This window comes from Numida meleagris, chromosome 19 (genome assembly GCF_002078875.1).
Source record: "Numida meleagris isolate 19003 breed g44 Domestic line chromosome 19, NumMel1.0, whole genome shotgun sequence".
Taxonomy (NCBI): domain Eukaryota; kingdom Metazoa; phylum Chordata; class Aves; order Galliformes; family Numididae; genus Numida; species Numida meleagris.
In genome coordinates, this window is record NC_034427.1 from 12,404,616 (window position 1) to 12,432,574 (window position 27,959).

At 41.9% G+C, this 27,959-nt stretch overlaps 1 protein-coding gene and 1 long non-coding RNA gene across 10 annotated transcripts in view; one reads left to right on the plus strand and one right to left on the minus strand.

The window, feature by feature from the left end:
• The window catches only part of BCAS1 (breast carcinoma amplified sequence 1), a 46,134-nt gene continuing 18,894 nt past the window's right edge, over window positions 720-27,959 (plus strand). The window contains exons 1-10 of one of the 9 annotated variants that reach the window (XM_021416580.1): window positions 748-845; window positions 1,460-1,517; window positions 6,184-6,257; window positions 6,369-6,450; window positions 12,133-12,701; window positions 18,281-18,439; window positions 19,004-19,048; window positions 23,105-23,242; window positions 26,254-26,289; window positions 26,624-26,827. In XM_021416580.1, coding sequence (XP_021272255.1) covers window positions 6,189-6,257; window positions 6,369-6,450; window positions 12,133-12,701; window positions 18,281-18,439; window positions 19,004-19,048; window positions 23,105-23,242; window positions 26,254-26,289; window positions 26,624-26,827 — 1,302 coding nt within the window. In that variant the 5' untranslated portion in view covers window positions 748-845; window positions 1,460-1,517; window positions 6,184-6,188. The other 8 variants (XM_021416581.1, XM_021416584.1, XM_021416583.1 and 5 more) reach the window with 8 other exon arrangements.
• LOC110408130 lies at window positions 22,431-26,247 on the minus strand. The gene is made up of 2 exons (XR_002444172.1): window positions 25,122-26,247; window positions 22,431-22,522 (listed from the first exon to the last, which is right to left on the minus strand). It is a non-coding gene; the product is annotated as an uncharacterized LOC110408130 (long non-coding RNA).

The following is a 27,959-nucleotide window of genomic DNA, read 5'->3' on the forward strand; positions in this document are numbered from 1 at the left end:
AAGCCTAAAGAGAACCTCCGGGAACCCCTGGCCTCAGGATATTTCATTAATAATTAAGGAGAAGTTGACACTGTGCTTTTAGTATCTTCACATCACAACAACGCCAGCAGCATTGCCGCTGTCACCCGCTGTGCAGGGAGGAGCGTGCGAGCCCTGAGCCCTGCAGCCTGCAGCCTGTCCTGGGCTGGTTCATGGCATCACCCAGCAGGAGCCTTTCACACCCCTTTGCTCTATATAGAGTAAAGGTGGGGTCTTTTTGTTGGTTGTATTACAGCAGTCTCTGGGAACCCCTAGCTCGTGAAACCAAGTTTTATTGTGTGAGGAGGTAAGAACACACAGAAGAGAAATCCTGTTCCTGCTACAGACACCCCAGTGTGGGCTCGGTGACTCGCATGAGGGATCAGCACATTGTGACAGTAGTTTTAAGATATAAGCACAAGGTCAGTTTGCATATTATGGAAAGATATTAAGATCCACTTTAAGTACAGCAAAGAGCCATACCATGAAATTCACTTTTTTTTTTGTTCCGCCACTGCGGGAAACACCCCTGTTTGGAAGGGGTTCTCAGGTGTCCAGCCCAAAGCCTCAATTTCCAGCACCAGCGGGCGATGGGCTGCCCACAAAGCTGTAAACTCAGATATGCATTTGTACAGGTTTGGGTGGCCAGAGAGAACAGAACGCTCTTCACGAAGGACTGGGAAGGTGGAGTACCCCTCCCTCCGTGTGTTTGCACCCGCTGTGTGCACAGTGCCAGGGCTGGGGCAGAGCAGGGCAGAGCCGTGGGACACGAGCAGCTCCTCACCCCGAGCAGCTCCAGCCCCTGGGCGCTGGGGGCTTTCCCTGAGGTAACTCGTGCTGCTTCTGCTCTCATCTGGGCTCTTCTTGGCTTTGCTTTTGGTCTTCCTCTGCTGCCACTTCTGTCCCACACTTGGGCACTGCATTGTGCTTCATGCTAAGCGGAGCTGGGAGCTCCAACAAGTGCTCGGCTTATTTTCTTTGGGCATTAACATACCTGGTATGAGTTTTCCCTTTCTGTGCACTCGTATCCTCTGCAAAAAGACAGAAGAATAAAAGGATCTGCTTTCTGATAGAGCATTTCTACCAGCTGGGTTGGGATTGTTCACCTCTGTGCCATTGTTGAGCTGTTCCCACCCTGAAAGCCCGGGGTGTGAATGTTTGAACAATTGTGCTTTTCCCATTTGACTACAATGCAAAGTGGCTGAAGGAATTGTATTAAAAGCTGCCCGTGGAGCCTCAAGGACTGTAATTTTGCATGTCCTGAATGCACGGCCAGCTGCTTGGCTGCAGCTTGAATTGTTCTTGGGTGTTTCTTGTTTGCTCTGGGTGAGTCAACTCAATCCTTCCTTCTGTCACTTTGCTGTCCATTGTCTGTTCATTTCTCCTCTGTGGTCACTGACAATCCTCAGATGTATTTGTTGCCTGCTTTCATCATACCCAGCACGTGTCTGAGTTAACTTTTCCTGCCAGGGAGCAATTGAGATCTGCACAGCAGAAAGGTAAGGAGACTTTCTAAACCCTCTGCTTGCTTGGCTCCACGCACATAAGAGCAGGAGCTCTGCTCCTCTGCAGGGACACGGCCCCGTGTTCACCTGTTCCCAAAAGGCAGGCTATAGAGAGGTACTGGAGAGCATAGGATCCAGTCCTCACCCTGCAGACACAGTGCAGATATTCTTCGAGTGAATTGATGCATGTTAGGTCCTTCAGTGCCTCTGGAAATTATGCAAGGTTATTTTGGTCTTTTTCCAATGCTTACAGAGTGGACATATCTATAATGATATACAAAGAGAACTGGGTAAAGTTGGTCTTTTTTCTCTTCTGACATTTAAGGATAGCATACGACAAGCTTCAGTGAGGAATCAATTGAATCCGTCTGTACTTTCTATATTAATAAACGCTGTGACACAGGTGATTGTAATGCTGTAGGTTGGTCAATACATTAAAAATGTCAGCACCTGGCTTTAGCCAGAATACACAAGTAGGCCACAGATTTTGCTGTAATTTTATCTTATTTTTCAAAATTCTTACTGCACTGTCGAGAGCAAAACAACGGATTTTGAGAGCGAGAGAAAAAGGCAAATTTTACCTAGTGTGGAGCTCATGCTTGAGGCATACTACAGTTCATGTAACATAAAAATAATCTTTAAAATCCAATTTGTCATTTGGATTCTTTTCTTCACTACAATAGAAGCAGTGAAGCATCATTTGGGCAAGGAAGGGTTTCCGAGCTGCATCTGAGCTGCAGCCTGGCAGTGTTCCTTCCAAACCAGTCCAGCTACATTCCAGCAGGGCTGTGAGCCCCCCACGAGGATAAATTATATCCTTGGAAATTAATCACAAAATCTGTATCTAGAAAGGAACCCTAAGGATGAGAATGTGCTTATTCCATTTCCTCTCAACTTTTAAGGGCTTATTTGCATTTTGAAAACATGTTCTTGCATCAGGATCCTTTCCTGCTTTCAGTCCCCAAGAAGTGCCTTGGTCTGCATGAGTATCTTCCAGCAACACCTCCCGGCTCTGGGGAAGGTTCAACCCATGCTCTCAGTTTCCAGTAGAGACCAACTTGGTGCTTTTCGCACATGGAACTAAGAGCTCCAATGGGTCCTGTACCACTCATAAACAGCCATGATTAATAACTGGGACATAACCAAGAACACCCAGTGGAGAACTCAGGCCAGCATCCCAGCAGGCAGCATCAGGCTCAGTCCTGGTGTTGGCTGGCACAAAGTTAATGCATCAGGGCCAACACACATCTGGAGAGCAGTTTCCAGTGGTTGACAATGTCAGATCCTGAGAGCTACTGAAGACTGACACTGTGTGTAACTTTTAATGGCACTGGGAGCCCCTTATTTTTTGTAAAACTTGTTGGTTCCTGTAGTGGAAATACTAAGTCATGGCTTGCACCAGTGATGGAGCACCTGGTGGGCAGGCAGGGCCAGCCCAGGGGAACTCAGGTGCATGCAATGTACCCAAGTGACCAGAAGGGCTGGAGCCAGGATCCACCCCTTCCCAGACCTCATTTAAGGGTTGGCAGGGGGAGGTAATGGTATTTTGCTGGAGACCTCTACACACCTGAGGCCTTTGAAGGGTAAGCAGATTTTCTGTCTTTGTTTCTGTGTCTACAGCTGCTGCATTCGGGCTTCTCCTCACTTGCTGCAGCCTGGGGCATGGCTATTCTGTTATCACTGCTGTGCTTTCCATCCCATTATAGCGTTACGCCATCATGCTACAGCTCCACATTCAATACTTTCAGTTTTAAGTAGATCGCCTTAGCTTGGAGCTGAAGTTCTGTTTCAGACCTGAGAAGGTGTTTTGAATGAGAGACAAATGGATTTATTTGTATACACAAGAGGCCTCTGTACTTTATGGAGAAAAGCAACCATTCCATTGTAACTGTAGAGCCAGAGCAGAGCTTTCTTACACAAATCAAGATCTGCATATGGGTGCAATCAGATGCTGGAGTCTCTACAGCAGCAACTCCTAGGTGCAATGCCAGACATGAAGGGGTGTGACATTGCTCACTTGGTTTCTTGAATCTCTGCCAGTCTGATACCATGTTGTATGTTATCATTTCTGCCCATTCTCAGTTTTGTCTATAGGTGGCAGTGACCTTTCATTTTTTCTTTAAAATGAGGCAGAAACGTATGTGCATAAAAACCCTCCTGATTTTACCGGGGAATCTGGACCAGAAATATGAGTTTAGTACCATGAGGAACAGCCACAGATTTGCCATCATTATTCTGTTGCCACTTTGCCCCAGAGCATGCTAAAAAGGCAGTTGTAATACTGCTTACACCATTTAAATCCCCGAGCAATAATCAACTGCTGTTGCAAGGAGGTAAAAGTCTGAAAAGATATTGTATACATGCAGGTATATATATGCATGATGGAGTGCTGTGTTCTGGGGATGTATTCCAGGATGGTTACACAGCAAGCTACTCCCAGTCTTTTAGCAAAAATAGCCTGCAAGTCTTTTCCAGCTTCTTGTGAGTGGTAATAATTTAAAAAGTCCACATAACTGTTGTATGTGTTTTATTTCAATCAGCATTATATACTTGATTGCAGAAAAATGGCTAATTTTTCTCCCAGGGAAAAAATATACCAGAGATCAGAGCCTGTGATCTCTCTTCTGTATCAGTTAAAGATAACTTATTTGATGTAAGGAGAGCTGCATCAACAGGAAACTGGAGCAACTGAGAATCAAGCTGCAAATCATTGTAGAAATAAATAAGAAAAATAGGATTTTACTTCTCTCATGTCTCTTAGGTGTGTACTGATTTTTATAGCGCATGTGAAAAAGGAAGTACATAGCCTGCAAATATTCCATCCTCTGCTTAAGTTGTCTCCTGGCATAAACCAGGAGGCCTTGGGAATGGAAAATAAAAGTAAATCCTCCAGATTCAACAAGATACTAAATTTACCATTGAGAGTAAGCAGTTGGATTTGAATCTTGTTTTCTTCGCTTCCAATAGGATAATACTCAGTGTTGCTAAGAAACAGAATTACATAGCAAGGACAAGAGGCCATTGTACATCCATGGGGAGATGTTGGCTGTTTTCCACAATAAATCAGAAGTTCTGATTTATAGTGGAAATATCAGCTGAGAAGATAAAACCAATGTAAAATAAGTCTGCATCTGAAGTCAGGGCTCAGTGCTACAGCCACTTTCTATGCAGTGATTCTCAACTGTACATGAACATGAACTGTAGTTCATGTTTCAGCATCAGTGGGGGTCATTTGGTGTGCAGCTCAGCACTGGGCACTCGGAACAAAAAGCATGCCTGAAGAGAGGCCCAGTTTGTATTTCACGTCAACTAGGATGTAGCATAAAATAGAAACCAGACCTGAATTTCTCTGTAAAGAGAAGGTTTGGACAGAGACTGAGGACAGCAAAAACCCACCACCTGGAACAAGAACTGGAAGCAGGCACTGAAGGTATAGGCTGAAATGAGAGCTTCCTCCTGATTCTGCAATTCAATTTCTAATGGACAATTCTTTTCCTCCTTTTCTGCAGTAGCCAATGGCCGTTTAATGAAAGCACTAAGGAAAGAATTGTTCCACCATACCTCTGCAATTTCCCTGGTTCACCACACTAAAGCAATATTTGACACTTGGCTCTCATGGTGGCCTTGCCAGGAATCCAGCAGGATGCACTGGGGCTGGAGCTGGCTGCAGTCCTCAGCCTTCCTCCGTTTGTAGACCTTCCTCCATCAAGGAGTGGCTCAGAAAGTTCTCTCCTTATTGTTTGCTTGTGAAGCTTTATATCTATCCCAAGCCAAAGTCAATAGGAAACTTCCTCTATGTTCAACCTTCAACCACATTGCAGGGTATGTGTTTGGTCCCAAAGAATTTACAGTTCACAGGCATAAAGAATTTAGAGTACATAATGCAAAATTTCAATCTGAAATACATTTATCTAATGAGCTAATGGTAATTAACTAGCTATTATGCCTGGATTGCAGTCAGAGCTGTGACTCCAACACATATGAACACAAGAAGCAGTCTTAAAACTGCCTGGTGTGGGCAGCAGCAGCAGCGATGCAGCTGTATCAACACAAGATGCAGTGAGTTCCAAAAATGCATCTAGGACCATGAGTGAACTCTGCTGGGGCTGGTTTGTGTCCTTGCCTTGCTGCAGCTAGCCCAGGGAGCACCCCTCAGCCTGTCTGTGAGCTGCAGCTGAGCAGCAAAGCTGCCTGGAGCCACCCCACATTTCACAGCCAGAGGCATCTTTTTTTTTTTTTCCTCCTGTTACTCAAACAACAACAGCAAAAATGTGAAACTCCACAAAGCTACTGTAATTCTTCTGTATAATTTGGTCTTTTCCGCCTTGTTCTGCTTCTATCCCCAATTCTTTCCTATCTGATGGATCTTAACAATGCAAGTGTGACTGCCTCCAGTTTTCCTCAAGAAAGAAGAAGAATGTATTAATCTATGGCATTTCCAGTAAGCAGCTGTGAGCCCCTGTGAGTAACTGGGCTGGAACATGTCTGGCTGATGCAGACATGATTAGGGCAGGTGCTTTTGAGAAAACAGGTGGGGCTTATCAGAAATTTAAACAGCCTATCAATGTCTATTGACATTGGTTGTCTCTTAATTTGAATTGCTTGGTAAATTGATATCAATGAGAAAGAATTGTGCTTTTTTTTCCTCTCCATTTCATAGAAACTATGGGGAACACAGGGAGTGCCCCAGAGGAAGTTGAAGAAGACCACACGTGCCCAGTAATAAGCTACCAGGTAATTAAGAGCTGCCCACACTCACTTTCCTTGGCTATAACTTCTTGCAGTCGTTATATTTCAAATCTCATGGTGTATCAATCCTAAGAACCGTTTCATTTCATATTTCAGGCTCTACCTGAAACTCCTGCAACTGTTAAAAATGGATCCGCTGTATTTGTTCAGGCTCATCCTCCTGCAGTGAATGGTGGAGGTATGCACTGGGGAGTGTTTAAGCCTCTTCTTGTTACCAAAGAGAATTTTATGCTGGAGCAACAATAAATATTGACATACGGTCTCCAGTTAAGTGATGAACTCATATTTCAGCTCTTATCTATGAGTCTGTTCAGCATGAACTATTACAGGGCAAGCATGGTTCAATGGTGGTTGCTTTCAGGGTGCCCTGGGATAAGCTGCTGCTGCTGCTGCTCAAGAGTGCCTTTAAGAAGTCTCAGTAGCCACAGTGGTACATACAGAAACCCTCTCTGCTCTTATTTCAGGAGTAGTAGGCTGTGAAGAGTGTAGTCTGTCTAATCTTCAGCAAGATCATCATAAACAAAACAAATGTGTCAACAGAATTCTACAAAATGTAGGGTCTGGCACAAGAGTTTTTGGAGCTAGATAAGTGATAGCTAGAAATACAGCGCAACTGCAAATATTAGCAAGGGTTTAGTCTTATTTACCAGAACTTATTCAAACTATGTCATAGAAGTCTAACACTAACTGTGATCACCTTTCTCCTGTTACTGTCGTAGGATGTACTGGATGTTATTCAGCAAGGGATTGGTAACTAGAGCATGAGAGTGGAGCTTTCTCCATACACTAAGGAAATTGTGTTGATATACCCTTATGTGTAAATTGTGGGTGCTAGTCTAGAAGTAGAATGGTATCTGTCATGGCTTGGATCTTGTGCAAGGCTTTTCTGTATGAAGTAAAGAACAGAAAAAGGGAGAGAGGTATCAGGTGCTTTTGGAGGGGTATGGGTAAGTTACTGCTCAGTAATTGCATTCCATTTTGCACCTATTTCATGATGTGCACAGCAGGGCGGCGACCAGCCTGGCATATGATGATGCTGGAGGCAGGCTGGATCCTGGGCCCCTGAGGAAAGGTGCCTGTCAGCAGCTCAGCCCTGCTCTCCTTGTTCACATCCTTTTTGAATATCAGCTGTGAAGTATACGGCCTAAGTGCTAAAAATTGGGCTGCGAGCAATTTTGAAAAGTTGTCTCCACGTATTCATGAGCAATTGCTCTCAGACTCAGATGTCTTTCTCTCCCTTTGCACTTCAGCACCTCATTAATTTCTTCTACCACCTCTCATTGGCTCTGGAGCTATATTAAGCAGTGCTCACTGTTGCAGTGTTGCTTCAGTTCATGTCTCTGCAAATCCAGCCAAGTTAATTTTACCATTGTTTTCCTTGTGTTAGATTTCTTTCTATTCTCAGAACATAATGGAAGCCAACAATTATCTCCAATCTCTTTAAGGAAAGAAAATATTATTCTATTATTCATTGTTAAGAGAAACTTCTCAGCCTGTTACATCCTGTTACATCCAGTTGAAAAATCTAAATGTAGACAAAAATAATCAAGTCTGGTATAGAAATAAGCAGATGGTACTGATTACCATCAGAATGCCCCATTCCCTGGCTAATTCCCTAATGCCACCTAGCTATAAGAAGTCAGTTGAAATGGTTGCCCACTAAGAACTACAAGCCTGTAACTGTGTTTCTGCTAGTGTAAGCCAGCAGACTTCTGGGCAGTAAATAAAAGCGAGGTAAAGACTTAGGAAATGAGTGCATGTTCTTATTTTAACACATAAAGTTAAGCATATGTCATTATTTTACTTAAATTGATTCCTTAATTAATGTAATTGCGAAAACAGTTTAAGCAGCAAGCTGAAAAATTGGTCTGGGCTATGTTGATATTAGTCTGTAATTTTATTAATGTTTAAGCAGCAGCTGAATCATTAACTACTTAGATGCCACTAAAATCATGTTGGTTTTTGTAACTTAATCAAGAAGATCTAGTTGATGTTGCAGAAAAAAAGAGGCAGAAAATAGCACAGATATTTATTTCATGCAGCAAAAGGCAAATGAAACAAGAGGACTGATAACAGATGTGTTTGTGGTCTTCGTCTTGTTAGCTTGCATTTCTGCGATTGCCAGCGATATGACCATGTGCTATGCATTAAATGATATAGTTGATAAATGAGTGCATGAAATCTATATCTGCTCATACAAGGAAGAAAAAGAATCCAGAAAGTTAACTTAATGTGACTAGGGGAAGTAATGCTGTTTGGAGGAGCCCTGTCACCATCTGCTTCACAGCTGGGTGAGCAGGTTGGTGACTATGCTGCTTCTGCTCAAACAGGCCGACAGATGCGTGGGCTTAGGGATTCTTTCCATTGCTTACCTCTCCTGCTTCTCTTGATTCTCAGGGCTGCAGGCATTGCACAGTGCTGTCACCCACCTTTTCCTCCTGTAAAGACATTTAAGTAGCAGTTCCCTTACTTTCTCTTTTCTCTTACTTTATGGCAAAAAGACAGCAACTTCTAATGTCCAGTGCTGGCCTTTCTGAACCTCAAGTGATAAAAGTGCTCAATGAACAACAGGCAAAGGGAGCCTAGCAGCAGCTTATCTCTGGGGTTTGAACTGCACAGAGGACAAATGTCTGTTGTCTCCATGATTATCTGACCTCCAAGGAAGAAAGTAATGCTGCAGTTCCATAATTAGATTGCTAAATAAAATATCTCTTTGTAACTTGCTTGTATTCAAACAGCCACGTATACGTGGAAAAAAAAAAAGTTTTCTGCTAGCACTTTATGGCACGTTCTCCACAAGCTTGTGGCTTACAGCAGGAGGTGTCTGTGCTGAGGACCCTGGCAATTCAAGTGGTTCCTCGTTCAACAGCTAAAATGAGATGCACTGTGGAAGACTCAGCAAGATAAAGGGCAGGAGGCAGGAAGCTGCAATCATGAGACATGGCAGGATCTTGCTGAAGATGTTCCCTGACAGTATTAGCTATGAGAGTGAATGTAACTGCTGAAACAAGACTAGCAAATAAAGGCTAAGGAGAAGGATCATCTTTTAAGAAGGAATCTGACAGATGTAACCTGTACAACGTGAGTATTAAAAATAGATGCTTACCCAGAATGTGGTTTAAGCTGCTGTTAGGGACATAAAGAGCAAAGCAAGATTCAGAGAAAATTGGTTATAGTGAGGAAAGCAGTCTGGAGGTGCTGGGCAGGAATGCTTTTAGTCAGACATCGCTGTACGTTTCCAGGCAATAATAGGGACTTTGGCTAAAAATGAAAACCTTTGTGGGAACAAAAAAGGCTGAAATGAAATGTGTCAAGAGGTTGAAAAATGTTGTTAAAGTGGCAACGTTTTCACCCAAACAGTTTACAATATGATTGCAAAAACTTTCTCCTTTGCAGTTTGCTGTGAATATGGCATGCATCAAATCCTTCTGTTCACCCACCACGTCAGTGTCTCCTTTCTGGTGGGAGGATCTGCTTTGCCTGGTGTCTGAGCAGACTTTCTCTGAAGCACTTAGGACTATTTTGACACGAGATGTGCTGCAGAGCACATGCCAGTGATGTTTTCCAGGTCTTTCATTCCTGCAATTTTAATTAGAGATAAAAGTAGTTTGATAGGTTCATGAGCTACTTTTGTTTCGTTTATGATGATCTTATATTCTATTTTTATACTAAAAAACAGTGCTTCATTTTTAATCTATTACATGAAACAGAAGTTTGGCATTTATTACAATTATTTTCCAATGTATATTGTTTCTACTTCAACTGGAGATGAGTTTGCTTTTTGCTTTCTTCCCAAGTTTCCAACTATAATTAGCAGTTATATCTTCAGTTCCTTGTTTCATATAGCACTACAGGAGGTTTGGGAAACTAACTAATGCCTAGTGGCTTAACAAATATGGGAGTTCAATAGCCAATTATTTGTACCTTTTCTTTGCATGTCAGTGTGTTGTAGAAGAATATTACTGGTAAAGGAATCTTGCCAGCATGAGTCATTTTCTTGCCCTGAATAGTAACAATTCAGGGTAAGAAATTTTCTCTATTAGAGGGCACAAAGAAACAAACATCTATTTACCTGGGCAGAACAGGTTGTATGGAGGAACTCCGGGCCCCTTTGCATGTTTGCCCATGTACAAAACACAATAAGGAAGCAAATGTCAGATATAAAATGTTGGAAGCAGAGAAGCAGATTGCCTGCCCTCCTGGTGGCTGGTGAGACACACTGGCCTTGGCTGGGACTCTTGCAGCAGCAGTCTGTGCTTTGACAGCTGTTGCCTTTGCAGCTGGAGAGCATTTCAGTAAATTCACTTGATGTGTAAATGATGGCGTGCCAGCACACTAGCACATCTCTGTTGTAAATTTGATGTAACTCTACTGTGAAATGCTAACCAGTAGATTGGGAGGTTGTAATTTAAAAACGTTCGGTTTTCCTTATCTTGAAAAGGAATTTTTAAAATGAAACAATATTGAAAATATACACTATGGGAGACAGGCATTTTGGGCAAGTCTTACTGGCAACTAGGGTTTCATTTCTGTTACTGTACAATGCAGTATTGCCTAAAGATTATAACAATTACTTGAAATAATTTCAATTTTACTCTGAAAACGGCAATTTTTAAGTTGAATTTTAGCAAGTTAGCTTGAGACTGCCAATTTTGCCCAGCTATAATTAAGTAGACCTGAACTTATGCTTGAAATCTGTGGTAGTGATTGACAGGGAAAACAGTTATATATCCCAGTCAAAGCAGAGGAGAGAAGCTCAAGATGTAAGGCTGGCTTATCTCCTTACAAGACTCCTCTTGCTTTCTGGGATTTCATACTACATAAGCATCTGACTCAGTCTTCCATCAGCAAAATGGACTTAAGAGACTTTTCTCTTGTTTCTTTTGTCTTGTACAAAACAAGATCCTTCCCTTCCTCACTGCATATTCAGTACTCGGAATTTTTGCCTCATGAATATTAACGAAGTGTCATTGTAATATCAATCATGAAATACACTTCTAAGATGAAAAAAATTTTAAACCAAAGTGTAATGGCTACATGTACCCAAGGGAGAATTTTGTGAGTATTTTTGGAGGAGGAGAGAAAGGTGGTAGTCTTATTCTTCATGAGGGAAAAGAGACAAAAAAAGAAGGATATAACATCCAACTCAGATGTGATATGTAACTGTTCAAATTGAGCTTAAACTAACCTACAGAAAACGGGAAGATTCTAAGTAGAAATGGCACTATTGAGAATGGACAGGGAGGCAACAGCATTAGCAAACTGAGTGAAATAGGCTCTGACTACATGGGCCTTTGGGAATTTGGCAAGCCAGGAAACAAAATCAATCCTCTCTGTTTCTGGCCTTTATTCCTTTCCAGCTCTGACAGAGGGAAGTGTAATATATTAATATAGAACTTTGTCTCAAGTTTTATCAATGCTTTTGCATAACATTTCTTTAAGTTTAATTGGAAAGTAACCTATGCTCAGATGAAGTGAAGTCACCCAGGCCGCTTGATTAGAACGCTGAAGGCATCAGGGCTGATTTGTTTCTTCCAGCATGCCTGCTAGGCTGAGTGCTCCAAAATCTCAACCACAACCTGACACTGGCTGAGCAGGGGTTGTGCAGAACACAAAATTTGCACTGACATCAGTGTAGAATGACAGGATGGAAAATCAGATGAGCTGGTCCTACAGATAAGCTGCAGCTTGTGCTCAGTGCAGGAAAACAACAGGGGCTTTAAACAAGCTGCACTGTGTGGTCCTTCCTGGGGCTCCCCATCTCAAACTACTATATTAAGGAGAGTGGTCACCGTGCTTAATTGTACAACTCTTACATCTTTGCTGTGTGGGATAACTACTGTTTCGTGCTTGTTTGCAGTGGATGTGAAGGAGAGTGTTGCACGGGATAATGCAGCTGCTTCTTTCCCAAAGACAAAGGAGCGGAGCTCTGCCGCGGCGGGCGGGGAGGCTGCTAGGAGCGCTGCCAGCAGGGCCCTGCCATCTGCAAAGCTCCGCTCTGTCTTTGCGTTTTCATGGTCTGTACCAGGGCGTACTGAAGACCCAGAGTCAGATTCATCAGTTGGATTGGCGAAGCTTGATGTCAGCTCGGAGGCGCACGGCACGAACAAAGCGCCGAGTGACAGCGCGGCCTCCCCTGCGGCAGCTGCGCCACAGCCCAGCACCCATAAAGAGCCGGAGCAGGCCGCGCCTCATCTCAGCGACCCCACAGCACCAGGGACACCTGAGGGAGAGGATGCGGCCGTGCTGAAGCCAAAACAAGTCAACTTTTTTGACAAGATCTTCAAACTGGAGAAGGGGAAGGAGAGGAGCCAAGCGCAGAGAGGCACCCAGGAGGGCAGGCGGCCTTCGGACGCTCCTGACGGGCACAACGCTGCGCGAGGGGTGGCTGGACCCCAGAGTGCTTCCAATGGCATCCTGCCAGAGAAGGCAAGTGCTGGGGTAGAGGTTTCCATGCCACGCTTAATGACAACTAGGAATAACAGCAGCACAGGACAACCTGTTGGAGTGATGGCTCAGTGCTGTTGGTCTTAAAATTACCAGAGGTAATCCCTGGGAGAAGAACCCATGGCAGGGCAGCAGCAGCTCTGATCCCTGCACAGCAGGCAGCTGCTGGGAGCTGGCCCAGGGTTTTGCTTTTATCTTTCTGTGAAAGGCGCAGGCAAGTTAGCAGTATTAACACTCTATAGTCTGGATGGTGAAGAGCGGCCACCTACGAATGAAGGCAAAAATACCCGAAAGTAAAATTGTTACTTGTGCTTTAGGAGCTTGGAGTTTGACACCAGGTAGTTAAAGAAATTCTTATGGAGTAGTCGCTCTTGAGCAGTGTCTGCTTATTGCATCCTGTGAATGCCAGATTAAGGAATGAGATACTGTAACAGGTTTTGTACTCCTAGTCATTGCAACTTTTAGCCAAGGAAATCCACTCCTTAGAACTGATTTTGCAGGAGGGAAGAATGCAATATAAGATAGCTTATCGTGGAGAGCTTGCCAGACAAAGGAGCTGGAAACAGACATGGGTTTAGTGTGGCGCACCAAGGAAATGTCTTGTTACTTTTAGCAGTAGCCATTTTGTAACCCAAATGCTATCCTTTTGTCCGAAACAAAAGGACAGATAGCAATAAAACATAAATGATCAGAAGTTATCCACTTGCTACTGTCCTTTGTTACCAGGATGAGTGTAACATCTCAGTTCTCAGGCTCATCACTGGTATAGTTCATTGCCTACAGTAAAGCTTCACTTCAGCACCGATGCATATCCAAAATAAAGCCAACTTTTCAAGGACAGCATGATGAGATTTTTACACCTCTTACTAAGTCTGAAATCAGTAAATACACTGTAGGACTGATTTTCAGCAGCAAACTATTGAAAACATCCATCCTTTGGATTGGGTACAACTGGCATAGCTCTCAGTCGTTTCACTGGAATGGTGCCAGTCTATACTACTGGTGATCTACTGCAAGTCTTGTATAAGGTTGGGAATAGGAGGGACTGGCTGCACGCCCTCCCCTCATCGGAATCTGTAAGTGCCACTTTAATGGCAATGGTTTTTATTGGCTTTCAAATAACACTGCACTGAAACTAATGCTTTAAATAACGTTGAACGTGGCACACAGAATGCTCAATGCTAGTAATGGCAATACACATTATCCCCAAACATCTCCTCAACTTCTATTATTCTACTTCTCTATTTGATGTTTCTTCAAATGTGAAGATCTCATTACTTGTATAAATGTAAAAGCTGAAATATTTTTGAGGATTAGTTTGTAAGACTTAGCTTGTGCTTTTAACTGTTGTGTTTCAAAAGTGTGACCCATCACCAGTATCTCAGCTATACATGCAACTGTAAAGAATCTGTAGCCTCAGCCTAGCAGTGTATCCAGTCATTCACCACTGAGACAGACATGGGTCAGTAATTCAGAATGAATCATCTCTTTGGTGTGTTGCTGTCAATTCTATGTGTAGCTATTACAATAAAGTTTTTCAGCATTGTAAACTCCCACAGATATTGACTAATATACACAGCGTAAGATTTGCAGTTCACCAGAACAGTTAATTTTACAAACAATTGCCTGCTTTACAATGACAAATTTCCTGTTTCGCTGCAATTGTAAACAGAATGCAGAAGGTCATAGTTCATTCTGTGGAAGTACTATGGCATGAAATGTTTTCTAATGAAATAAGCTGAAGTAGTTTTAATCAGAAGTCTGAGTTAAGGATTTGCTGGTAGTTGGAAAAGACCAAGCAGGCATTTCTGATGAGCATCCCTTGGGATGAGGACAGGACAAGAAATTCTAAAGCTTTTTTGCTAGTTCAGATGAGTTAGAAGCACTACTCATTTGGATTGTTTGTATTTTATGTCAGTAACATATTTTTGATTCATTTTGAACTCTGTTCTAGTCTTTGCCTTATCCATATGCTGGATTTACAATGGGAAAAATCTAGAAATCCCAGGCACTCATCAACAGTATGTTGTTTGGTGTATGTATTTGTGGGCTCTTGGCACACAGCAGCTTTTGATGCCTGGCGTGTGCTTAAGGACAGTTCTCCCTCTAACAAAAGTGCTGGTACATCTTTTACATGCATGCTGAAAGCTGGAGCATTAGAAATACTTGGAGTCATGAAATCAGTGTAAGTAAATGTGTGGCAGGACTGTATCATAAGATTAAAAATTTCACTCTCCCTTATCCTTGAATTTTCTAACGATAATTCTTGTCTTTGTATATTTGAGGAATGAAAGGAGTATGTGTTGGGGGCAGGGAGAGGGTTGATAAGGACGTTTTCTAGAAGAAAAGTAGCAGCTAAAAACTCCTGGTTTGTTGCCAGACGTTAACTGCATTCCTAAAACAAAAGCTGAGGCTCTGCCTTGCAGTGTAGTTGCCTTCTGTTTCCTCTAAAGTTGCTCATTCTCGTGTAGGATGGAGGAATGACCAAATCTAAATTAATTACTGTTACTTTATTAACTCCAAACTGTTACCAAATAACTCTACTAAAAATCCAGATATTGCTGCTCACAGTTTCTTTTATTTTTTTGTTGGATGATGGCTTGTAGTATCTGTAAAAGCAAAAGACAACTTTCCCTGAATTGAGTGCCAGCGCATAACAGGCAGTGTTGCTGGTAAGAGAGATTCCACAGTTGTAGCTTAAGAGCTGCACAAACATTCTGTGTTTCGTGAACCACTCTTTATTTTTGTGGTCTACAAATCTACATTCAGAAGACAGCATAATTAAAACAAGGACAGAATTCATGAATTCATGAAGCATTTACTATGTAAGCCAAAGAAAAGATAAATGATATGCCTGAAATGTTTCACTGAGCCGTGATTCATACAAACAAAAGTGCTGGCAGGAATACATTCTTTTGATATGTTTTTCTAATGACTGAACCAAAATGACAGTGTGAGTACTTAAGGTGTTTATTACCCCCAAACTTGGCTCCCCAAAGAAATGAATTGAACATTTACATGGGATCTGCTAACTTCTAATGGTGACTTTCTTCTGTTATTTTGAGAGTTTTCTTTCATTACCATTTGCCTTCAGGGCCCTGCACAATGCGTTACACAGTGAGCTGCTGCAGAGCCTTCTGTGGTCATTTGACAGTGGCTCTTAAAATGCATTATTGTAGGTCTCTATGCTATCTCTCCTTGATTTATATGCTGAAGGCCCGAGTCTGTATGCCCTTCTACAGCAGTGCTCCCATGAAGACAAGGTGGATGACTGCATCTATCCAAGTCCAGCTTTGACTGAGTTAAATTGGGGTAGCTTGTGGCAGTCTGGCTTGGGACTCCTGGCCTGGGAGCTCTATGTGACATGAGTTGCTTGGTGGCCTCCTTGTGCTCTGCATATCAGAGTGCAGGGATTCTTGGATTGGGGCATTATACCTAAAGCTCTTCATGGTCTTCAATAGCTTGTTCATTTGCTGGGCAGTATAGTATTAGCAGGGAGACACTGCTAGTGCCGCCATTGGTGGTGACCATCATCTTTACAGCAGATTCAGGTAGTATTTGCTGCTCATAGTGGCCATTTGCTGTGGTATTTAGCAACTTTCTTCTTCCTAAACAATGTGCAGCCTAAGTAGGGAGAGCTTGGGTTTGAGCATCTGTAAAATTTTTTTTTTGATAGCATCGAACGCTTGGTTAATGAAATCTTGTTTAGTGATGTATATTCTGCCTAAATGGCGACCTACTCTGAGAACTTGAGTCTCCTGCCTCATGCTTTTGTTGCTCCTTTAATATCTGACATAGAGCCAGCATTTTTCATAAAACCAGCGCTCTTCAGATGGCATCCCTGGAGGAAGGGCTGCCAGAGCTGGCATGTCTGCATGCGTTCTGCATGGGACATATTGTTCTTGGAACCACTCAGGCCTGGAACTGGCAGCTGGACAAAATGGTGCATTCGGACCTTGCAAGTAACTCCTAAATAGCCTGTTGAAACCTTCTGAACTACTGTGCTGTGTTTCTTCAAGGGTAAATCTGGAACATGGTGGGTGGAGAATTACAGAATTCTGTTCTTGTAAGTAAAGCTGTCTGTTTAGCTCCTTAACAGCTGTATCAAGATTGGTCTCTCTGTGTTCAATTTTTCTAGTGCCAGATTAACCCCCTGAAGTCTTTACTCATTTATAGATGTTTATTCTCCTCCTTTAGTGAAGAAAGGATGCACAGAAGATTCTTTGGAAGTCCTATAAAAATATTGCTTTTAAATCCCTTGGTACAAGGGAAAGGTTCCCGAGTACAACTTAATATTCTTTAATATTTTTTCTATTCAGAATGGCACTGAACGACTATGCCTATTTGGAAGTTCAGTAAAATAAAAAATTATATGTTGGTGTCAACTTAGAACAATAGCCAGTCTTTGAGAGACAGTATTTCAAAGATGCTGTGTTCTAGAGACACCTGGACAAGCTCCTCTGTTCTATTTCTTGTCTCAACTTTATTTCTGGAGTCATCTGGGTATCTAGTGTCCTAACAACTGCTCCTCTAGTCACTGCTTCCTGACTGACAAGATGTGTATTGCTGTCTCTTTGGGGATTATAACTTCTGGAGAAATACAGCTTGGCTGGGATGCTCCATTCAGTGGAGTCCAGGTCACCATCATGTTGGGCACAATTACTTCTCTAACAACAACTGATCCAGCCCTGCATTTATGATGGACAGATGAACAAAAGGAAAGAGTATTACTCATAAGACTTGAATATTAATAACTAGATGCATTAATGTAGTGGTCTTTTTGATGTTGAATAGGACACGAGGACTTCTCTCAAGCTGCTCTCTCCTGCAAAAGGTTTGTGTTGGCTTTACCTGTGCAGGTTGAAGGTGAAAGTGAGCAGAATGACATAACAATTCAGTGTAAAGGGATTCCAAGCTTTCCGAAACTGATCTAAAAGACCTTTGTCTAGGTGTCTGAATAGAAACAAGATGCTTTTTAAGAATATTTCATACCTGTGAGTGCTTGAGCACTGGAGAACTATGTTGGGGCTCTGGTAAATGTAATTCCAGAACGAGAGGAGACAGCTCTATCTGGCTCCAAAGAATTACTTTGACTCATTGCTTTTCTTTCTTTTTAATCCATACCATGTTTGTATTCACAAGATAATTTATTTCTGGAGTTGCAGAATAATAGGATGCCGGAAGAAATCTTTGTATGGTACAATCAGACTCTGACCATCAAAGGCTGAAATCTCAGCATTTGTTTCTATTCACAAGTTTGGCCTTGAGAAGAGAAAAGTGGTGTTGTTTGGGATGCTGTGCACAACTTTACTTCTGTTATACTTGGTAGCTTGGAACAATGCTCCTCCAATCAACAGCAAACGCTGAATATATTAGAAAAGAGGGGAAAGAGCTGTATAAATGCTCAATTGTTCTGAAGACGTAGGCTGGAGAAATATGGTTGGAATTAAGGTTGTGACTCTGAGGAACATAATGCGAGTCACAAATGTTACTTTTGCATTCCACTGCAAAGTAAGCAAGCTGAGACTGAGGAAACCGCTCTCATTTTTTTTTTTTTTTAGGAGATAGATGACTGCAACCAGAGAGACCTCCAGCACGACTCAGCAGGTGTCAGCGGTCTCACTGCTGAGCAGCCTGAAAAGGCAGAGGTAAAGCAAGACAGCTCCCAAGCAGCTGCTGCAGTGGACAACAACTCCGTCATGAGTTTCCTTAAAACACTGGTAAGCACTGCTTTTCCTCTACATCTGGGAGTTCAAATTGAGTTCTTGTAAAAATCCCATGTGGACATGCTTAGCTTAATGCAATGTGCTGACTGTCATGTGCACTGTGGAATAATGAAGCCAAACAGATGCCTTAGAGAATGGTATGAGAAGTACAGAGAGATGAAGGTACAGTGCAGTTGTGAGTTAATGATGCTGACCTACTCCGAGATCATTCTTTGCTGCACAGACACCTGCAGACCTGGAGGCATTTGGCTGTCTTAAATATCTTCTGTGTATTGAAGCATTGATTTTTAAATTTTCTAATAGCTTTCATTTTTATGGAGTTATTGAATTTTATACAACCAATATAATTTTTGCTCTGTATATCTTTAATCTTGGCCTCTGCCTTTAGGTTACTCTTCAGAAATATTTGTTTCAGAAGTTTTCTCATATGTGGAAAAAAAGTTCGTGCTTTCACCTTTGTATTTGGGGAAAAAAAACAACCTACCGGTTCCAAATAGATGATCTTTCAAAACTTTTGAAAGATTTCAATATGACTTTTTTTTCTCAAATATATTTAAGGTCTCCCCAAGCAAAACTGAAGCCCGAAGTGAACCTGAAGACAAGGTAGGCAGATTCATTTTGTCATTGGTAAATGTATGGGCTTTAATCCAGGTATTTCTTCATTGCGTTGCTTCCTCTCCCACTTACATTATACATTGCAATCAAAATCAGATCTGTAGCCTCTTCTGTAAGGTTTGTGACCTGACAACACTGTTGGTTGTCAGTGACTTGCCCATGATCTGAAAAGTATAGGTCCTTGCAGTGGAATCTTCCTGAGTCCACAGATGTTCATTTTTCTCATAGAGCTGAGTAAAGCATGTGGCTCTTCACATCCCGTAAGGCACATGTGCATCTTTGCCATCTCTCTGCACAACTGCAGCCCTGCAGCAGGGACACGTGAGGCCCCCAGCCACAGCAGCTCCGTTAGCTGGATCAGGGCAGATGCACCTACTGCAGGACCACGTCTTCACGTGGAGGAAGCAGCTTCCCATTGAAATCAGAAAAGGGAAGCAGGAAGCAAGAAGGGAGATCCCAATGTTTCCTCTCTAGGACTCTTTTGACTTGAAGCACCTTTGCTTGGATTACACTACAGCTGGAGCTAGTGGGCTGTTCCTCACAGCAGAGACCTGAGGAAGGTGAGGGAGCTGCTCTGGGCAGGACTGGGGCTTGCAGAGGGAGAGTTCTACTTGCCAGAGCTGCTGAGGATTCTTCCATCTAAGTGCAGAGATGAGGATTTGTTTGCTTTGCAAACTCAGACCTTGTAGTGGGGTGAACCTAACACTCAGGCTATTCTAATGCAATGCTGCAAGCTGTCTGTAAACGTTTTTCATGTTCCAGTTGGGAGATCAACTCCATATTTTTTTAGAAAGAGATGCACAGTCCCACCCAAGAACTGCTCCTCTTGCAGTGGGCAGACATGGCTTCTTGTGTTCCCTTTAACAAACCATTTTTTCTCACATTCTGCTGGCAGGAGGAGACTTGTTTCCAGCGCATGAGTGGTGAGGGTCCTTTGTGTGTGAGTTCAGAAAGACTTCACTATTATAGCCTGTGAAGAATTTAGAGTTGAAAACATAATCTTTTAAAATGGGAAAATGTAGGTGTTGAAAGACTTCTCCTTCCCCCTTCTTTCCCATTGTTAAGTTCATGCCAAAGCTTATAACAGTTCCAACAGAAGCTGAATTGTGTGAGACAATCTGTATTAAGCTGCCTTCTCCTCTCTTAGTGTTTCAGAAGCCTACAGGCACATAACGGGCTGTCCCAGTAGCTGGGAACACCCAGATAAAACGTGTCAAATATGTTTTGACTAGAACAACTTTTTTTCTTGTAATGTCTGTGGAAAAAAAAATCTAAGGAACACGAAGAATAAATCCCTAAAAGAAATTATTTCCACTCACCTATCAGGTAACAAAAATTACTTTAGGCGTCAGCATCCTTTTCTATCACATTTTTATCTTTTTTGTCCAATTCAATTTTTATAGTATTGTACTACAATGAAGTTTTCTTTCCAGAACGTTTTGCATACACGCTCTGATTTTTAGCTCAGTTCTGGGAGCTGTTAATCAAGGTTGATGCTTTCTAAGATATCCGGAAAAGGCAGTGTTGAATTGGCCTTTCAGTGAGACTGACTCTTTCAACAGCTTTTGGGAACTCCAGCTGCTCAGTGCAGTTTCCATACTTTATCATGTGCTCCTGCAACAGGTGACTGGTGAAGGTGTGCTGTAATTTAGAAACAAATATGCAGTTGGGGTTTGGTTTGCTATCACACCTGTGAGGGCAAACAAATTCAGATGACTAGCAGGATATGCAAAGTTTTTATGTACTGCTGAATGAGAGTTGCTTTTTACAAAGAAAGTCTTTTATCTTCACTAGTATTTTTCTGTTATGAGGAACGGACGTTTTCACTATACGAAAGAAAAGTACATTAAAATGGGTAATGTGTCAGCTACCAATTCTTACATTTTCTATGACAGCTGATATGTGTAATGAATGAAACAATGGTTGCTTTTACCTCTGCAAAGAACTTCTGTCTTAGATGCATTTTCAAGTATGGCTGAGCCTTTCCCGAGCACCAGAGGGCTTTGGTGTTGGTTGGTTGTAGCTTTTTCTTGCTGTTTTGCGTAGCTTGGGTGGCACTGAGACCACTGTGCATTCGAGTCTCAGTTGCACTTTCATTTTGGCTACTTACGCATTTCCTTTGCAGGAAGGAGCTGAGTTTCATCCCCTGGGGGCTGGTATGTTCCTAGTGTCTTGACAACGTTTTCCCATGGCTAAAAAGACAGATTTATTCCGATTTTTTTCTGATAATTCTTAGAAACATCATAGCAAAGCATGGCAGCATGCTCACTCCTGGTGACACGCAGAGGTGTGTTGCACCACTAAGTGTGGCTTCATGTTGAATGCTGGCTATGTAGCAATATGCTGTCATCAGTGATGCCTCTGGCTTTAATGGGCTGCCTAAAGATGTGTGCTTTCAGCAGCAGGGGCACACCCTTAATGGCTGTCACTCCATCCGTGTAAACACAGAGTTTAGCCTAGAGAATAAATAATGCTAAGCTGAGTCATACTTCCTGGAGTGAATTGATACTTTGCAAGTTTATACTAATCAACATGGCATTCATTAGGCTTCAGACCACCTCCTGGGGTCTTCCCCAGTAGGTTCTGAGAGGACACAGACGGGAGTGCCATGCTACTGAGTACAACAGAGAAAAAATGGCCAGTTGTGATGCAACTGGCCACAGCCTTTTTGTAGGACACGGCCCTTTGGAAGAAGCCTGTAATTGCACTGAACGAAACAATCTTGAATCCAGGATTTCATTTCAACATGCTCACAAGTGTTGCATTGTGTATTTTGGACCTTTTCTCCTATCCTGTTAGTTGTTGTCAGCCACAGCGCTTGATGCTTTGTGGTATAGATCCTATACGCTGATTTATTTCTTTGGAGCTTGATCATTTGTTTCTGTAGTTCCTGGATTGTTTTGTCAGCTTGTTTCAAAGCTCTCAGGAGGGTGAATACTTAGCTATATCTAATTGAAATATAATTTAAAAAAAAAAGCATTTTCATCATATATTAGCCTGCTTAATCTCAATTAAATCAGGAAACAAATTGTCTGAGGAAAATGTTATGGGAGATAAGAATAAAGTTCAGGATGCTAGCACGTAACAGCTAAAAGTATTACATGCTCCTTTGTAGAAAGTAATAACAAATGGATCTTAGTGCTTCAAGACTGGATGCTGAAACCCTGCAGTGGGAAGAACGCTGCCTTGTGTTTGTGGTTAGTCACACACTGTGGGCATGTGCTCCAGGCTGCTCGCACAGCTCACACTTGTGCTAACTTGTTTGTATGCTGAAGCTCACTTAAGCAATGCTTTTGGGTTTTCCCCCTTTTTTTCCTTGTCAAAGAAGATAAAAGTGATGGGGAGGGAAATAAAAACATGAATATCAATGTTTTTTCTTTGACTTATAGCTCTTTGTAATGGATTTTTCAATGAGGTGCTCACATCTTTAGAGATCCTGTTTCTAACTTCAGTGGGCAGCAACTGCAAAAAAAAAAAGTGCTCTTAGAAGGGAGTGCAAGAAAACCAATGCTTTTTGATTCAACACTTTTAATATCAGTATATCATTACCATTTTTTATATTCTTTCTAGCTGATATTATGAACATTAGTGTGAACTTGTAATATTTCATGTGGTATCTCATGAATATGAATATTGTACGTTCCAGAAATTCTTCATTATGCACAACATTAAGTCTGTAGAAGACTGTTTAATGTATTTTCAAATATTTATACATCTACCCTGTTTAAACTCATGACCCCAAATTCTGTTGGCTACTTAGGAATTTAGGATAATGCAGAAGTCTAAATTTAATACTTGAGTGAATTGATTCAATTTGGAATCAAGTGGATTTCTGTATCTTCTGTATTTCATTCACTATTCGTGAATGTTTAGTTAAACTGAGAAATTGTGGGGGAGGGGGAGGAGGGGGGAGTTGAATTTGTCCAGAGCAGAAAGGAAATGTTTGTTTTGAATACAAAGTATATGAATGTTTGAATCTTTCTCATGAAACAAACCATGCAAGTTCTGTAACAAGTGCTGAACTTAAATGATGTTGTACAAAAGGGATCGAAAGCAGAACAAGGCCGTGGTGGGCAGCCTGCTCCGAAGACTGCAGAATCCCCAACTAAAGGAGCCAAGAAAAAGAAGGCAGAGAGCCCCAAGCTAGGACACAGCACATTTAGCAAACTCTTTAGGCATAAGGTCTGTATGAAACCTGGGAATGAGCAGAACCCTGAGAAGTAACAGATGGTTCCTGCCCCAGAATGAAATCATTTAATTGGTAACTGAACTGGGTCTGGCCAGCTGCGTTCTGCAGCGCTCTGAAAACCAACGGTGTGAGCACTTCTGTGCCACATGTTACTGAAACAATCTCAGTGTGCAATGTTTCACGTGTCATACCATCTGTGTGGATTCAGGATTCTGAAACCATTCCTGGAACCTGCTGTGCCGTGGGCTGCCCAGGTTATGCTTACTAATGCTCGCTAACATTGCTGGCCACTTAAAATGAAAATAAAAGGTACTGACAAACAATGGAGCATGCAGATACATCCATGTCTTCATTGTAGGGTGGGTTTAAGAGCTCTGTACAACTGTAAGTTTGAGTTTGATATTGATTTAGTATGCCCAGACCGCTGGTTAAAACTATGACCTGATGAACTGGGACATCCAACTGATAGGACACAAGAAATAAGAAATTTCCTTTTAAAATGTTACTTTTTCATTAAAAACGCAAAAATCGACAGCTAATTACTAATTCTAAGTTTAGTTTGGACGAGAAAAGCTTGGATTTCAAGGGTAACTGAAAACAGTTGGAAAAGCATGCTCCTCATGCAAATGGTTGTTTTTAGCAGCTTTTAAACAAAAGCTGCGACTTTTCACCGTCCTCAGTGAAAGGCATTTCTGCTCTTTTCAGAAGAGGTTAACGTGCCTCGCCACTTTGTGGCAGGGAGGCAGAGAGCTGTAGCTGTTTAGCCCAAAGAATGCAGAAGCAGAGACCCTTGGGCTGGGGGAGGAAAGTAATTAATGCTTAATGCTCGTTCAAAACACCCACAAGGAATCTGGGGTGAGTAAGGGGCTCTATATTTGAGGGTTATATCTGAGCACAAGACAAAGGGAGTTCTTCAACATTTTTGAAACAACTATGTTCTTTCCACTGTCTTTTCACTGTTAAGATTAAAACCATCATCCACTTGTCATTGAAGGAATCTTGCCAATGCATTAAGACTACAATTCTTGCCAACTACTTAAACAATTAAGATGTTACTGTATCTACAACACTGATTATTTTTTATTTAATGCATTTAAAATGTGGATTATTTTTCATCATTAATTAGGACTTCCTCTGGGTAAAAGAAACCGTAAACAGTTACTTTTTTTTTTAAGGCACTAAACCTCTTAAAATATCTCAATCTTGAGATGAGTTGCTGGGAGAGATGGCTCCTTTTTTCTTTAGGGTTTGATATAACTTTTTTAATATCTGAGTCTGGAATGAGAGCCATTATCTTGAGGAAAAGCAGCAGCTCTACTATTTTAAGGTTTAAAAAAAAAACAAACTTGTCTTATAAAACTTCACTATTTTATTTACATATTTTTCTTTCCATATACAAAAATACAGAAAATCAGGGTATTATTTGTGATGTATTCGGAATAAACAAGATGAATTAAAATGGTGCTATGTTTGCTTGTAAGGCTGACTGAAAGTAGAAATTCAAATCAGAGCACTGCTGCGACAGCAAAACCCTGAAATTATCACCTCTAGCTTTAAGTTTTTGTATCCTTGAAATGCCAGGTGTGCTAACTAGATGAATAGGTAATGAATTGGTTTATTTGAAATGATCATTTTAAGTGTGTAGCTGTTCATGTTTAGTTCTAGGCACTTCACTGGTTCCTCTGGAGGTTCTGTCTCTGCATGTCCCCAAAACTGCATTTATCCCTCTTAGAAGTTAATCTTTTCTTAACTAGGCTAAGAAAAACCTTGCTTCTCAGTGTCCTATGTTTACATAAATACGTGCTAATTTCAAAGTAATGTGTGAGCATCCTAATACAAATCCATAACAAAGCTGCTGCAATGGGTTTTTACCATTCAACTGGGACTGAGTTTGGATGGCATTTCACAGCTGGCTCCATGTCCATACTTCTGTTCCCATCCATATATATCTGCGTTGCATGCCAGTTTTGTAGCATCTGACTTACAGAATTCTGACCAAGAAGGAGAGGGTTAATCACTTATTTTCAGCATTAGTACTGACATCAGCTCATGGCATTGACATTACTTTTTATCATTTGCTCAGGATCTTGCTTGTTAGAGCTAACCACAAAAAGAAGTTCTTGGCTCCTTCAACTCTCTCAAGAAGTCTGCAGGCAGTGCAGCAGGCTGCAAAACCTGGGTGCTGGGCTGGCACTTACCCAAGGTTGTGGCTTGCTACTCCTCCATACAAAAACCCTTTCTTTTTTGCAACTCAGATACTTCAGCTATACTGGATATTGGGCTCAACAGATACTCATACATACTACTGGTCAGAAATGACTCTAACAAACTGGCTTCATACATTTTGATGAAAAAGACTCACGAGTAAATTAATTTTTACAGAAAAACTAAATTCCTCCCTAATTCAGGGAAGTGTAATGGATGGACTACACAATCCTACAGCGCATGCAGAGCTTTCCTTTCTAGAGCTGCAGCTCCTGCTTCTAAGTTACAAAGCTGCTGCTGTTCTGTGCCCTACATTTCCAGGCAGACATCTGCCTGTTCTGTATCCCAGAGGGAATATGCTGATGCTCACATGCCCATGACCAGCATGCAGACCTGGCTATGGTTTCCACATGTGCATGGAAAGTGGCATAGACAGAGCCAGCCACAAAATAAGAACTCCTAAAATGCCTTGAACCCCTGTGTTATGTCCTACCTGTAGAGATGGGAAATACATATGTAAACATACATTTCTTCCTAAAGAACAAGTTGAGGACTGCAAGCACAGCAGGATTAACACAAAATGATTCAGCACAAGGCTGGGGAGTTGCTGTAGGTGGGACAGGTGCGGGCAGTCCCTCCAGGCGGCCTTGCCTTTGTTAGGGATCAGTTTCCATGGTTGCAGGAGCCAGGACTTCCACAAACATTCACTAAAAATAAAAGATATTGTGACAGACAATTCCTGTGCTGTGTAACTGAGCGCTGACGTTGTCAGACTTGTCTTTGTTTTGTTTCCCTCCAGGCTGCGAAGGAGACCCAACAGACAACTAACACCAAAGTGAGTAGGATGACTCCAGTTATCTGTGTATGAATAATGTAGTCAAAGGGTAATTATTCTCACTGTCATTCTCAGCTTCAAAGAGTGTTTAAATTTTTTTTTTAATCAATTAATCCTCTCTGTTATGAAGGGTGGGTTGCTAAATAATTTGCTTCCTCTGTTTGAGACATCACTTCAAGACAGGGCAAGGCAGCTCGTAAACTGCACCTTGCTGCTTTGCACGGCTGGTGTAGGGGCAGCCTGCTGTGCACCAACATCTTGTACCAGCTGATGCCCAAACACAGTGCAGTCAGCTCATGTGTTTCCAATAACCGATGTGTTTATTGATTTCTAGATAACCGAACAGCAGCCTGTCACCTCAGTAAAATCAGACAAAAACGTCCCTTCCACTCAAGAGCCACAGACAGCTAAGCAGCACATAAAAGCCCCTGAGCCCGCAGCCCAGCAGCAGGCAGCAGCCACTGAAGCCCCCAGAGAGGCAGCAAAGGAGAAAGCATCATCCACTCCTACGCCACTGAGCAAACTCTTTTGGAAAAAGGTATGTCTGGATTTCACAGCTGGTCCGTCCCACCACTCCCTCATCACTCAGTATCTAGAGTTACCATGGAGTATACGGTGATAGTAAAGCAGGCAAATCTGCAAAGCCAAGCAGGTCCTGCATGCTAAGTGCATAGGGACAAAATAATATTTACAGCTGCAAATGTTTATACGAGCTTTGGGCGGTCGCATGGACACGTTGCCAATAATGGCAACTGGACTCCTCTGGAAAAATCTTGTAAAACCAGTCTGTAAAACCTGGCTGTAGAATTTTTGAATAATAATATTAGTGAAGAAATAATAACGCATCAATTCAACACATGTTAAAAATCCCAGAGATTAATACTATCTAACAAGATATCTCCTAACTAGAGATATAGATGTAGAAACATAGTTCATTCCTGAGAAATGATTTAGTTCTGAGTATCTAATGATTTAGTTCTGGTAGGTCTATTCTTACTCAATAGAAAAGAAATCACAAGAGTGCATCAGTCTTAAAGTTTCGAGATTGAGGTCAGTTGTTTACGGAAATGCTTTTCCTTGGGTTAAATAGCCATTTTGACTTAAATTAGGACTAACTCTGTTTCCATGGTCCTTGGTGCTTTATAAGCTGAAGGCTGCTTCTTTCCTTCTGTAAGAGAAGAGCCGGGTTAAACTTCACAGAAATGCTGGATGTCGGATAACTGCTTTCCTGGGCTTCTGTTCAAGTTCCAATCCCAGAAATGAAATGCTTCCAAATACACAGATGCAGACTGAGCAGCTAGCCCTGTAGCTTCTCCAGCTGTTTTTTTTCCTGCGGGCAGAGAAACTAAAAATTGTTTGGGTGTTACTTGTAATAAAAAAAAAAAAGCTTAGATATTTACAGAATAAACAAGCTCAAAACATTTGTTCTTTAGGGCCTCATTTCCTGTGGAACCAGGTGAATTGGATACGTAGAATGACAAGAAACCTGTATAGGAGGAGGAGAGGGAGCAGAATTTTATGTAGCAACTATTGCTACGGAAACCTCCTCCTGCAGCTGAGTAGTCTGGCTTAGCTGAAAGCAAGGCTGGGAAGCACGATGTATGCTGAACATCACGGTGAAATAAGGAGTCCTTCTGGTAAATGTTTGTATGCAGTTGCAGCATAAAGCT